Source organism: Equus quagga, chromosome 4, assembly GCF_021613505.1.
Source record: "Equus quagga isolate Etosha38 chromosome 4, UCLA_HA_Equagga_1.0, whole genome shotgun sequence".
NCBI lineage: Eukaryota > Metazoa > Chordata > Mammalia > Perissodactyla > Equidae > Equus > Equus quagga.
Genome location: NC_060270.1, coordinates 63,925,656 through 63,938,539, shown reverse-complemented (window position 1 = coordinate 63,938,539; position 12,884 = coordinate 63,925,656). Strand labels below are relative to the sequence as shown.

At 61.0% G+C, this 12,884-nt stretch overlaps 2 protein-coding genes across 11 annotated transcripts in view; one reads left to right on the top strand and one right to left on the bottom strand.

The window, feature by feature from the left end:
* Positions 1-12,878, bottom strand: part of HS6ST1 (heparan sulfate 6-O-sulfotransferase 1) — a 45,916-nt gene extending 33,038 nt beyond the window's left edge. The window contains exon 1 of the mRNA XM_046657998.1: positions 12,219-12,878. Within this exon, the coding sequence (XP_046513954.1) occupies positions 12,219-12,745 (527 nt within the window). The 5' untranslated portion in view covers positions 12,746-12,878. The remainder of the gene's footprint in view (positions 1-12,218) is intronic.
* LOC124237902 (uncharacterized) overlaps positions 7,927-12,884 on the top strand; it is a 23,945-nt gene continuing 18,987 nt past the window's right edge. For 5 of the 10 annotated variants that reach the window (XM_046658005.1, XM_046658006.1, XM_046658000.1 and 2 more), the window contains exon 1: positions 7,927-11,979. In XM_046658005.1, the coding sequence (XP_046513961.1) occupies positions 10,656-11,744 (1,089 nt within the window). In that variant the 5' untranslated portion in view covers positions 7,927-10,655 and the 3' untranslated portion in view covers positions 11,745-11,979. The remainder of the gene's footprint in view (positions 11,980-12,884) is intronic. The other 5 variants (XM_046658002.1, XM_046658007.1, XM_046658004.1 and 2 more) reach the window with 2 other exon arrangements.

Genomic DNA, 12,884 nt, shown 5'->3' with positions numbered 1-12,884 from the left:
GTGAGCCCTGGGCCGCGGAGAAGTGGAACGTGCGAACTTAACTGCTGCGCCACCAGGCGGCCCCAACGCCTGCACACTTTTAGAGCAGGACTCTGGGGGCCCGGAGCTTCCGTGGGGTTCAGAGGTGGGCCCACATCAGCCTTCTGTCTGGACTCATGGGAGCAAAACAAACTGCCTGGAGCTGCCCACCTCAAGGGAATGGGGGTCAGGCCTGCACCCGAGCTGTGGTCTCTCGTCTCAGGACATGGGCCCTGGGGTGCTGCAGTGGGCTGGGTGGGCAGGAGGGCCGGGGGGCTCAGGCCGGGCCCGCCGCTCCTTGGCATTGGGCCTGCCCAGGCAGAGCCTCTCCCTACAGCGGCATCAGACACCTCCAACTCCCTTGGGAGGCCATCTGGGCTGTCCTCCTGCTCCACCTGCCCTCAGGCCTTGGGGAGTGACACAGCAGACCTAATGACACCCTGTCTTCGACTGGCGGCCATGCCTTCAGTAGGTTCCTAGGAGGGTGGGCAGGCAGTCACTCAGGGGCTTCCCGCAGGACCCCTGGACCAACGTGGGCTGCTGGGAAGCCCATCTTTGAAGCGGTTGTCACCCTCGGCCACAGGTGGCCAGTGTGGCGGGCTTGACTCTACGCCTGGCTCTCTTCTCCTAGATGGGGACCCGCTGGCTCCTTGTCACTGGGGAGGGGTGAGAGCAGGAAACTCTGGAGCCACAGCTCTGCCCCGTGGGACCTTGGTGACAAGTTATTCAGACTCCCTGAGCCTCAATTTCCTCAACTACAAAGTGGGGCCCCCTACAATGGGGTGTGAGCAAGGATGGCCTAGCAGTGAGGCGGCGGTGGGTCATGGCCACTCTGCTCCAGACAGCACCCTCTCCAGGCCAGGACCCCCACTTGCCCAGCCCCCAGCACAGCGCACACCCATTTATAAGTGGGGTACATGGGAGCAGTGCCACCTCTCCGACAGCACCTTCCCCAAGCCCTCCCCCGTCAGCTGGGGTCTAGCTGGAGGACTACCTTCTTCTGTTGCAAAGGCTCCCCCGACAGGGAATGTGCGCTTGGATTCCAGAGAAAGTGCCATGCCGCACCCCAGACCTGGCCACTGCTCCCAGACGGCACGCCTGTCCCGCCTCCCGCCGCGGTGATGCAACGCAAAACCTCGATGTCTGCAGGCCCTTGTTTCCTGAGGACATCAATGCTCCAGGGAGGTGCATATGCACACGTGAGCCTTTAAAGCTCAGGACCCAGTGGGGAGAGGCTTTCTCGCCTCCCACGGGTGGCAGATGTGTGCCCATGTTTGTTTCTGGGCCCTGTGAACCCTGCGGCAGCAAGAGCTGTCCCGTTCTCAGAAGGACAGTCATTTCTGGGCCACTCCTCCTAGGCCAGTGGGGAGGGGGTGGTCTAGAAGCCAATGCTGCAGACACAGGGCTGGGGGTGCACCCCATGGCTGAGGGGGGGACAGGTACCCTGCCCCGTGCTCCTCTCCTGGAGAGTGCAGGAAGCTCCGCCCGCAGAGGAGGGCCATGAGGGCAGCCCTTGGGTGTGGCTGCAGCAGACAGGGGGCTGGGCACCAGCTGGAGGCCCAGGGAGCACCGTCTGGCTCTTTAGCCAGGCTGAGGGGTGACCCAGGCAGGCCTTCTTCTGAGAAAGCCCTGCCCAGATTCCCCTCTGGAGCAAAGGAGAGTCCTGTGACCTCAGAGCAATGGGCTCCGGGCTCTGGCTGCAGAATCCTTTCTTCTAACCCAATCTCACGGGGACCCCAGCAAATGATGGGTGTGAGACGCTGGGCAGAAGGACCAGCTACTTGTCTGGCCTTCTGGGCCCAGCTAGTGCAGCTGCCACCCTGGGCGCTGCTGACACTTCTGAGAAAGGCCCGGGAGGTGTTCCTGCTGCAGGGAGGGCGACCAGTCAGCCAGTCATCTGCCACCCACTCAGCCTTCCAGGCCTCTGGCTGAGCCCCCACCACAAGGGGGTCCCGAAGGGGTCAGAGGCAGACTCCCCTCCACTCCCTGCGTGTGCACTCGGTGCTGTCGGCTGAGGACGGGGCGAGCCTGGCCCACTGTCTCCTACCAGTGCAGGTGTCAGAAAGTGGAAGGACAGTCGGGAGGAGACGCCTGGCAAGTATGTTAGCCACAGAACTTCGTCCCAGGATACATAACGAGGACCTCACAGGGGAAAACATCCCAAAGACATGAACAGGAACCCTCAGTGGCCAGTACACAGTAGGACGCCTGTCTCCCCCATCAGGGGGAAACGCACCAAGACCACAGTGGTCATCTCACAGCTATAGGCCTAGAGAAAATGATGCCTGACAGGCCAGATGATGGGGAACCTCAGGCACTGTGTGGGGGGTGGAGGAGCCAGTCTTGAGAGCGCTGGCCACGTCCTGTACAGCTGAGTAAGGACCATCCTCTCTCCCACCCACTCCCAGGGACACATGAGGATGGTGGGCAAGCTGGGTCACTGGCACCTTGTCTGGGACACACTCCTCCCTTCTGCTCCCAGAACAAAATGCATAAAAGAGATGTATCTACACAAACTTGATGTTAAATCCAGCAGGCCATGAATTAGACACGCACGTCATGGACCAACATGGACAAACCTCAACTACAAGGCTGAGCGAAGAAAGCATGTTGCAGAAGGTCCAGTGCTGCTGGACGCAGGTCCCAGAAAGGACGTACCATCCAAACAGTGCTATGCACTGATCAAGGGCTGCCCATGTCTGCAGTGGAAGCACAGAAAAGGGTGCAAGAGAAACAAGAAACACTGAGCGTGGTGATGGGGTTGGGGGGGCAGAGGGGAGGCCACAGGGCTTCGTGTGTACCCCCGTGCAAAGCTCTGAGCCTGCAGTGGGGGCAGAGGTATTGGTGACATAGGTCACGGGAGGCACCAGTGAAAAGAGGAGCCTGCCCTGTCACGCCCCTCAGTGGGTGACTACAGCCTGGGCCCAGGGCAGACGGGGGTCCAGGGAGGGTAAGGAGCACCACATCCCTGGGTTTCTGTGGGCTGGGGGGACAGAAGAGCAAGGACTCAGGACTCAGCTGGTCTGTGAAACACCCTCCCTTCTGCTCCCAGGACAAAGCACAGGACTTTGTCCAGGCAGGCCTCTCTGTGCACGGCCAGTCACCTGACATCTTCACCCCTTCCTCCCCCCAACATCGAGTTCCTAGTGGCTGGGTCTCGAGGGTTCTCAGAGGGACAGGTGAGCAAGCTGCTGACACAGGCCACAGACACTAGACCAACTGTCTGGCCCCACAGGCCATGATCACAGCGCCCCTTGCACCTGCAGCTGACCAGCAGGGTGGGGGCCTTCCGAGATGCAGGGAGCAAACACAGCAAAGCCCTTTTGTCAAGTCGGCATGGACAGGAGGGAACACAGGAGTCCTCAACGCCACAGCCTAGGGAGAATAGGAGCTCCCAAGGCCAAAGCATGGCCTGTCCCAGGTCACTACGTCGGAAGGCCAGTGATGTCTGGAGATTTGAGCTGCTTACAGGAAGCGTCCTGCTGGTCCTCGAGCTGAACAATTCAGAGTGGGGACAGGAGGTGAACTCCTGGCTAGCTCAGAAGGGCCCTTCCCTGTCCCCACCTTTGCTTGCTGCTGCTCCCTCGTATGTCCCAGGGCCCCCGGCTCCAAGGTGGGCCACGGCTGCCCGCTGCTCCTGCTCTCCCATCGGCTTGGTGCTGTTTTCACCCAGGCTGGCATCCTCGCCGCCGGGCTGCCTGTGGATAGCCTCTGTCCTCACTTGCCGTGGAGCACAGAGGGAAGCTTCTGGAGCTCACTACTGGCATGTTCTCGCCGAGTCCTCCCATCGCTCCACCAGGCAGGTAAGGAAAACGAGGCTCAGAGAGTTGTGAGCGCGCCTCGGTGTGGAGCAGGGCCAGAGCTGGAACCTGGACTGGTCTGACTCAGAAGCAGAGCTGTTCAGACGTCCATCCTAGGGCACCAGGGCAAGCGCGACTTCTGCGGATGGACCTGTGGCGATGGGCGGGCTCCAGAGACACTGGGGTCCCCAGCTCCTCCTGGGACCAACGGGAGTGGATCCCCCACGGACACTGACCCCCTGACCCTACAGCTTTGTGAGCAATTAACTCCAGAGCTTTCATCTCTCTAGTTACTGTCTTCCCAGACAATGGCTGATTTGCTCTGATTCCCTCCGTTGGGCCTTTTGATGTTCCCCATGTAAACACGTCCCATGGAAACACACCAAGGCGGCTGCACTGCTCACGCCGGGTTCTCACAGACATGCCATGCGCCAGATGCGCGGCTGCTGGGGAGCCCGTGCACCAGGCTCATCCCCACCACCACAGCCCGCCTTACAGATCAGGAACTGGACCCCACTCTGGGGCGGTGAGGCCTGTGCTCCACCCTGGGATTGCTAAATTCTTAGAGGTTATGAGCAGCCACAGCTCTGCAGGACGTGGACACAATCTGGGGCTGGAGGGACCACAATGTCACAGGAGGTCACGGGTAACAGTCCCTAGTCCCCCTACAGAATCAAATGACAAACTCCAGATCCCCATTTTAGAGACAGGGACACCGAGGCTCAGAGAGCTGTTCCCCCATGCCCGAGACCCATCGGCTCCAGACACAAGGTGAGAGGGGCTGCCCAGGGGGCTCCTCTCTCTGCTCCAGGTCCTGCTGAGGCCCAGGGCTGCTGCCTGCCTCCAGAAAGGAACCCAGGGACCAAGTTCCCACACGGCTCAGGCCTCCCCTGGAGTCTCAGAACCCCATCCACACCAGGGGCCCACGAGCTCCTGTGCTCCTGTAGGACTCAGGCGTGTCTGTCTCTACAGGCAGCCCTGGGTGAGCTGAGGCCGCAGTACCAGGGTCTCAGCTGAGCGAAGGAACTGACCAACAGCCAGGGTGGGGTGGGGCCTCCAACAGCCCTGCCACCCTGGAAGGAGTGTCGAGAGGGTGCAGGCAGGCAGGGCTGTGGGGATGGCCACGGGTCCTCGGCTATGCTCCCAGCACCACAGGGCTGGCCAGGAGCCCGGCCAGCGCAGCCAGGGGCAGTGGGAGAGAAGGATGCCCTGGCTGGTTTCTGCTCCCCCCTCAAGGAAAACAGGCCCCAGGCCCACGCTGAGGCTGGAGTAGGATCTGTGTAGTCTCCAGTGGCTGGACAGCCTCCTATGCCCGCCCGGCTGACTCTGACGTCCTCTAACAGTGTCCACCCAGGTTGGGCAGCCTGGGATCAGCATTTGAACTCTCTCTGCTGCGTGGGTATGTGCATATCATGCTTTTCCAAAATAACAGGTTGTGTGGCTGGGGACTTGGGAAAAGCCACACCAGGAATGGGGCATTTCACCCAGGGAGGAACACGGAGATGGGGCCACAAATCCCACAGCAGAAAGTGATGGGCCTGCATCCAGGGGCAGACTGGACACCAAGGCCCGGGCCTCTGTCTGCCCTTCTGGGAGAGCCCTCTTCTGCTCACACTGTCCCCCGTCCCACTGCCCTCTTTTGCTTTCATCTGTCCCTGCGACTGACTGTGGTCTTAGATAACTGCGGTGCCAGAGCGCCACTTCCTGTCTATACTCCTATTCATCCTGCAAAACCCTGTGTGGAGGCAGCTTCTCCCAGCCCCTCAGGTGCTACAGCTCATACCTCCTGCTGTCAGCACTCACATGCCTGCCTATTTTTGTGGCTGGGGCAGCATCTCACCCCATGAGGCCCTGGTCAAATTCAGGACTTTTTTCCTGCATTATAGACCCCCCTTCAAAAATAAAACCTCAAACAGACAGCAAAAATTTAATAGGAAGAGAAAGAGCCAACTGAGTTCTGGAAGAAGCAAGAACAGTCTTGAGACACGAAAACCTGCAAACATATCTCTTCACCTGTGAGTGCTGGCAAGCGAGGTGAGGTACCAGCCTCAAGGAAAAGGGGCGCAGGGCTACCACCAGGAAGCATCCACGTGGCCAGAGACGATCCCTGAGGAAAGTGCTCAAAACCCATCTTGTGGAGGGCCCGAGCCCCTCCCTGACTGCTTCTGCTCCGCAGACCAGCTGAAGCACCTCCTGCCTAAACTACACAACCCTTCCGACAGGGCTGGGGAGGGGGCTGGCGGCTGCAGGCCCTCAGGACCACCTGAGAGCCACCCGACCCCACGGGAGAGGAGAGGCAGTGGGGGGCACCGACCACACAGTGCTAGAAGCCCCCGAGTGACGCCACAAGCAAAGCCTGGGTGCTACCTTGCCAGAGTCAGGAGGATGTGGCCTGGCTCTCGTCTTGCCGCTTCAGTGAAGGCTGCCAGATGTTCCCAGCAAACCCAACGACACAGGTCCATGCATGACACTGCCTGCGTCTGCCCAGGGTCTCGAGAGCCCGCACGCTCTGAGCGTGGCAGGTCCGACCCAGCGGCTGGCTGCTGCTCTCGCCCATGGACAGCCTCCTTAGCTGGGGGGGTGGGCCGCAGGCGGGGCACGCAGTCCTCAGGACTGACAGACTCGAATGCCAGCTCCCGGCTCTCCAGGCTGAGGGACTCTGTAAAGAGTTCCCCAACATCTCTGGGTCTTGACTTCCTTGTGCAGAAAATGGGGACAATTGTCACACACCTGCCTTGCGGAGGTGGTGGTGCCAAACTAGAGGACCCACTCCAAGTACCCAGAGAGCACTCAGGAGACAAAAGCCAGCCTCCCGTCTGCACCCTCCCCTCTCTGGACCTCAGGCCCCCATAGCCGGTCACCTGTCTCCTTCAGACCCCAGATGGCAGAGAGCTGCTCCCTGGGTGGGGGTGAAACAGACTCCCGTGACCAGATGGGCAGGCATTTGGGGGGACCGGGCACAGCCCCTCCCAAACCCCTCTACAGTGACGGGCCACCTCCAAGAGTGCACTCATTAGGCGGGACTTTCCGATAAAAACCACAGATAGACATGTTCTGCTGATTTAAGAAAGTAAACTCTTTTAAAACCCACCCCAACATGCACTAGCAAGGAGGGCGCTGCTGGGACGGACACGCGGACGCCCCAGGCGCAGCCCTTCAGGCGCAGTTCAGCGCTCACATGGAGAGCAGTGAGACACTCAGGGCGCCCAGCTCAGAATCCTGCTCCCAGGAACCGCCGAAGAAGTCAGGCTACGCAGATCCTTCTACCCCAGGGGTCCACTGCGGCACCACTCAGAGCCAGAAACGGGAACCTGCGTGCTCAGAGAGCCAGCACAGCGCTCCCAGAGGGGGCGGCATCCGCGGCCACTCAAGGACTGAATTTTTAATGACGTGTACAGCATTTACGAAGAACTTATATTATGGTTTCAATTTTATAGTAAAAAAAAAAAAGTATGCATGGAGAATACAGTGACTTTGCTTTTCTCATCTACACTTTCCTCCCAATTATCTACCCTGATCATTACTTTACAACAATAACAAATAAACTGGGTGGGGGGGAGAGATGTGAAAGACAGACTCAGGATCCTGTAAGGACGACAAAGCTAGGACCTCACGCACCATCTGCCACTCCCCAAGGGCAGCACCCAGCTCTCTCAAACCTCCCACCCAGAGATGATGGGCTGCACTGGCCCCTGGGTCCCAGGGCTGCGAGCTATACCCACTGAGAAAGGCTCTCTGACCCGGGAGCAGACAAGACCCTAGAGCAGAGCTGGCCGGCACGGTCCAGCGGTCCAGCGCCCTGTGCGAGGCCCCAGGTTTGACCGGTGAAGTGCCTGGAAGGACAGGAAGCTCTGTGGTGCTGTAAAGACAACACAAGTTACAGAGCACGAGGATCCCACAAGCCAGGCACCACTTCAACAACGCTCGGCAAAGCCGCCTGGAGGCGTGGCTGTTAAGCTCATGTGCTCTGATTCAGCAGCCCGGGGTTCACAGGCTTGGATCCTGGGCATGGACCTGGCACTGCTTGTCAAGTCACGCTGTGGCAGCATCCCACATAAAACAGAGGAAGACTGGCACAGATGTTGGCTCAGTGACAATCTTCCTCAAGCAAAAAGAGGAAGATCGGCACAGATGTTGGCTCAGCGACAATCTTCCTCAAGCAAAAAGGGGAAGATTAGCACAGATGTTAGCTCAATTAGTCTTCCTCACACGCACAGATAAAAAAGTGATGGTCAGTATGCCATTTGAAAGCTTGCCTTTTTATGCATTTGCTTAAAAACAAGACATTTTGTTTTTGTTTTTACTGAAAATCTAATTCTAAACAGCTTGACCTCAGATTCCCTTCATCACAGCCCAAGGCCTCCCCAGGACAAACAGGCCATGGTGGCACCTCGACCAGGCCCTCTGGTGGCCGGGCCTGCTCCCGGGTCCCAGGCGCGGGCTCTGTAACATCTGCTTCTCTGCAGTCTAATGCAGGTTTTGTCCCTCGAGCGTACAGAACAAAGTGATCACGAAGGCAACTTGGAACTTGTCAAGCACCACAGAAACGCTCCAATTTAAGTCAGCCCCAACCTGGTCGGAGTCCCCAAGCTTCTCTGGGACTGGCACTGCACTCAAGGCTGGCTCCCTGACCTGGACTCGCCAGAGACATGTTGGGAGAAGGGGCTGAGAGCAGCTCCTGGAGAGGCTGTGGGACCAGGAAAATGTTCTGGTTGGTGCCAACATGTGGGCAGCAGGCGCTCAGCATCCAGCCAGTGCCAACACGCTGTGGACATGCCAGGATGGCAGATGGAGAGCAGTCAAGGGCACCTAAGGCAACAGGACGCTGCCAGGGAAGGCTTCCTGGAGGAAGGGGCAGCAGAGCTAAGGCTGAAAGGAGAGGAGGAGCTGGCAAAGCAGTGGGAGGAGAAGCAGGCATGCTGGGCAGGGGACAGCACAGGCTCAGCCAAGAGCACCAACAGATTTCTGGAACCAGAGAGGACTTCGGGATGGTGGAGAGGGTGTGAGACCGGAGACAAAGCTGCAGGACTGAGAGGACACATGCCATCCACGCCAGGGTTCCTTGGCTCTGTGCCTCTTGCAAGAAGCACAGTCTCTACAGGGCACCATCACAGATGCTGGGAGCCCACTACGGCCTCCTGGGGGCCCTGCTGCAGAGAAGACACGGGTTGAGACCAGGACTCCAACAAAGGTGGCCCGGAAGCCACACTCAGGTCCCAAATGCCCTTGGCGGCTCCAAATGAAAGCTACACGATTTCAGGGACATTCCAGGGCAATCTAGGCAAGACCCTAACCTTGCTCCTCTCTGTCCCCCGCAGGGAGACAGGAAGATGAGGGTGAGACCCTGTGGCTCTGGGAGCACCCCTCTGACTCTACAGCAACAGGGAGCACAAGGTGCTGAGACACTAACCAGAGGGGCCTTTGCAACAGTTGGCCATCGTGGGCAGCCCCACCTCTCCAAGGCCAGTCCTTCTTGGGGAGGGCCTTACAAGCTGATGCCAGCAGGTGTGGCAGCCCCCTCGGCGGACACAGAAGAAAAGAGAAACCTACCAATACTTCCAAGTCAGGAAGCACTAACAGCTGCTAGGAGTTCCAAACCACGATCCGGGAAGGCGCTGAACACCCGTCCATCTCCACCTGTCACCTCAAGGCATGGCCAGCGGAGAACGACCTAGGCTGACACGTGAGGCGCGGAGACGCAGACCCCATGAAAACCCTCACCTCCCGCACCACAAGGCCCCCCACTCCTAGGCCCCCCAATACGGCCGAGCTGGGAGAGCTGGGTGGAGAGGCTCCAGAAGTGCCCCCATGGCAGGGAGGCGTTGTTGAAGCCCCCGTAGCGTGCTTGGCTCCGGGAACACAGGGAGGAGGAAGAAAGGGTCCTCGCCCCAGCTCCAGTCCGCAGAGGGCCCCTTCAGGGCAGCTAGCGCAGCCGGGTTCACCTGCTCCTCAGTTCACCAGCCAGGCGGTCACTCTATCACCCACACGGTTGGGGGAGGGTAGGACCTGGGCCTGCTGGAAGGACGGCGAGGGTGACATCTGAGACTCTTGAAACCAGGCACCACGCAACCCCAAGCATCCAGCAGACAGATGCCGGTACTACCACTGTCGCCTTGGAGAGGTGCTGGGTCCCTGGGCAGATGGGACCTCCACAGCACCCAGGCCCAGCCCCAGCCCCAGACTAGGGGAGCATTCAGCAAGTAAACTCAGTGCAGACAGGCTTATAAATGCACGAAGCCAAGGTTCCCTGGCCTCTTGAGGAAGCTCATTCAAAAACCACCCGCTGAGTGCCTGGAACAGAAGTGAAGGGAGTGGGAGCAGGTGACAGAGAGGGCAGAGCTCTGTCACCTGCCTGGTGCACAGCCCCACTCCCAGATTGGCCAGCAGAGGGAGGGTCTCTTGAGGACCCTGGAAACCCCTCCTCCACCTGGCCTCACGCTGTTGAGCTCAGCAACTTCCAAGCCTGGGGCGAGAGGCATCCGGCTGACCAGGCATGGCGTGTTCTGTTCCTGCTACAGACACCCACTCTGGGTGGGGGCCCCATCTGCCCCACCTGGTCCTCCCTCTCCTGGCTGTGAGGGCAGCTGGGCCTCCTACTCAGGTGGACAAATTCCGGAGAATGGTGGCCAGAGGCCTTTCACCCCTAGTGACCCAAAGACAAAACCAGCCCCAGGAGGCAGGGGTGCAGTAAGAGTGGCATGGCTGAAAAGTGGGGCCAAGGCCACCTCTGCTAGGCGGCCTGCTTCAAAGGCTCTGGGCCTGCTGGCAGCCCCCAGAGCAGGTTGTGCACACTCTCCCCTACTGGGTCTCCTGCACCAATTCCCTCTGACAGACAGGATGGTGCCCCCCCACCCATCCCTGCAGGCAAGGAGGCACCCACTTGGCCTACTGGGGTTGGTCAGTGCCCAGTTCCAAGGACCTACAGCTCTGGTGGGCAGGAGAGTGGGTGGCGGCTGCAAGGCCCCAGGTCCAGCACATTCTAGCTCAGAGTGGCTAGACAACAGAGATGGTGTTAAAACAGAAAAGGGCTTGTGGGAGCAGACCCAGTCCTGGGCAGGAAGCAATACTTCAAGGGTGCTGGACAGGCAGACCTGTAACCACTGTGGCCTTAAGGGGGACCCGGAACATCACCCTCAGGCTGGGAGCTGCTGGGGTGGGGGCAGGGTGCAGGCTGGGAAACAAGGCATAGTGGGATGCCCCCCCCCCCCCCCCCCCCCCCCAGCTGTGGGGCCTCAATTTCCTGACAGTCTGGGAAAGACCACAGGAAAGGGCTCAGCCGGCAGAGCAACGCCGCGGACCACGTTCAGCTATGGACTGGCCAGACACCTGAGCTGTATCTCCCAAACAAACGCACAGAGACCCTGCACGTTCCTAACCCCAAACAGTGGCGGTGAGGAGAACCAGGATGTGGGTCACACCAGCTCCCCCAATCCCAGCCTGTCTGCAGATGCAGTGCTAAGGCCAATACAGAAGATAAACCAGAGGCACACAGAAGACGTCCCTTCCGGCCCTCCGCAGCCCAGCCAGCCTTGGGAGAGGGCCCATAGAGCACCACCGCCGCCAAGAGGAAAAGAACCCCAACTTTTAACCACCCGAAACCCAGCACTGCTCCGGTTCTGGCTACAAAGTGATTCCCAAGAGAGCTGCCTCACACACGAGACAGTCCTGTGCCCCACCCGCACAGACAAGGGGGCCCCAGGGAAGGTGTCTGGCTGCACAGGTGCCCCCGACCAGCTGCTGCTGGCCGGCTTTCGTCCCTCTCTCACAGCAGGCTTGCACCTGGTTCTGGCCCAACTACGACGGCGGGCAGCTCTGCCTCCCCCTGCCCCAGGTCACACTCCGGCCTTTGTTCTACCTGCGCACAAGGCGGGCAGAGCCAGCCCCTGCGCCGGCAGCTCCTCCCCCGCGGGCGGGGGCCCCAGGTGAGGGGGCGAGGCCCGGCCCTCCCCTCACTTCCGCTCTGGGTAAGGGAGCCGCGCAGGGAGGCGAACGCTCCAGGTGGCCTACACACGCACGGGACCCCGCTTTCCCGCCAGACCACCGAAGGCCAGCCCGGACCCATACCGGCAGGTGCAGGTCCGAGGACAGTGGGCGGTGACCGGGGGCAGCCCAGGCACTACGGAGCCTGGCGGGCGGTGGGGACAGCAGAGGCACGGAGGAGGTGAGAGCGACGTTAGAGGGCAGGGGTGACAGCGGGCCCAAGGAGATGAACTGGGGGCCTCGGGCGCCCAGCAGGTCAGAAGTGGATCCAGAGGCTCTGCGGCGCGGGGAGGTGGGGGGGGGGGACGCCCAAGAGGGCAGGAGAAGAGGGCAGGGAGGGCAGGCCGGGCCCGGGGGAGCAGCCGCGAGCTGGGACCCACCACCTCGGCCCGACGGCGCGGCCACGCGACGGGCGCTCACCTGGGCGTGCGCAGCGCGGCGGGGTCGCGGCGGTCCAGCACGCCGGGCACGCAGTTGGTGAGCTCGGTCCAGTCGGCGTGCAGCCCGCAGCTCCAGCCCGTGGAGAAGCGGGAGAAGAGCCAGGTCTCGCGGCGGTTGGGTCGGTAGCAGGTGCACTTCTTCTGGCCGGGCCGGCAGTCACAGGGCACCTCGAGGCGCACGTTCTGCACGAGGTGGCGGCCGAAGGTGGTGCCGCCCGTCTTCTGGATGTGCAGGAAGACGATCACGTCGTCGCCCTTCATGTCGAAGCGCAGCGAGCGCTCCAGCTCGCGCACCGGGAAGTAGTACTTCTTCTCGTAGTGCGGGTCGGGCGTGGGGAAGAGGTCCAGATCGTCGGGCGGCGCGCGGCCGCCGGGCGCGCCCAGGCTCAGCCCCGGGCCCGCGTACTGGTACAGGATGAGCATGAAGCACGCCGAGCCCGCCACCACCAGCACGAACTTGCTGGCGCGCTCAACCATGGTCCTGCCGCCGGCGCGCCGCCGCCGCATGTGTCACCATCGCCGGCAGCCCGGGCGCGGGGCCTGGGAGGCGGGGGGCGCGGGCGCAGCTGCCTCCGCCGCCACCGCCGCCCGCGCTCCGGCCCGGCCCGACTACTCGGCGCCCTGGCCGCCCGCAGCGGCGCGCGCC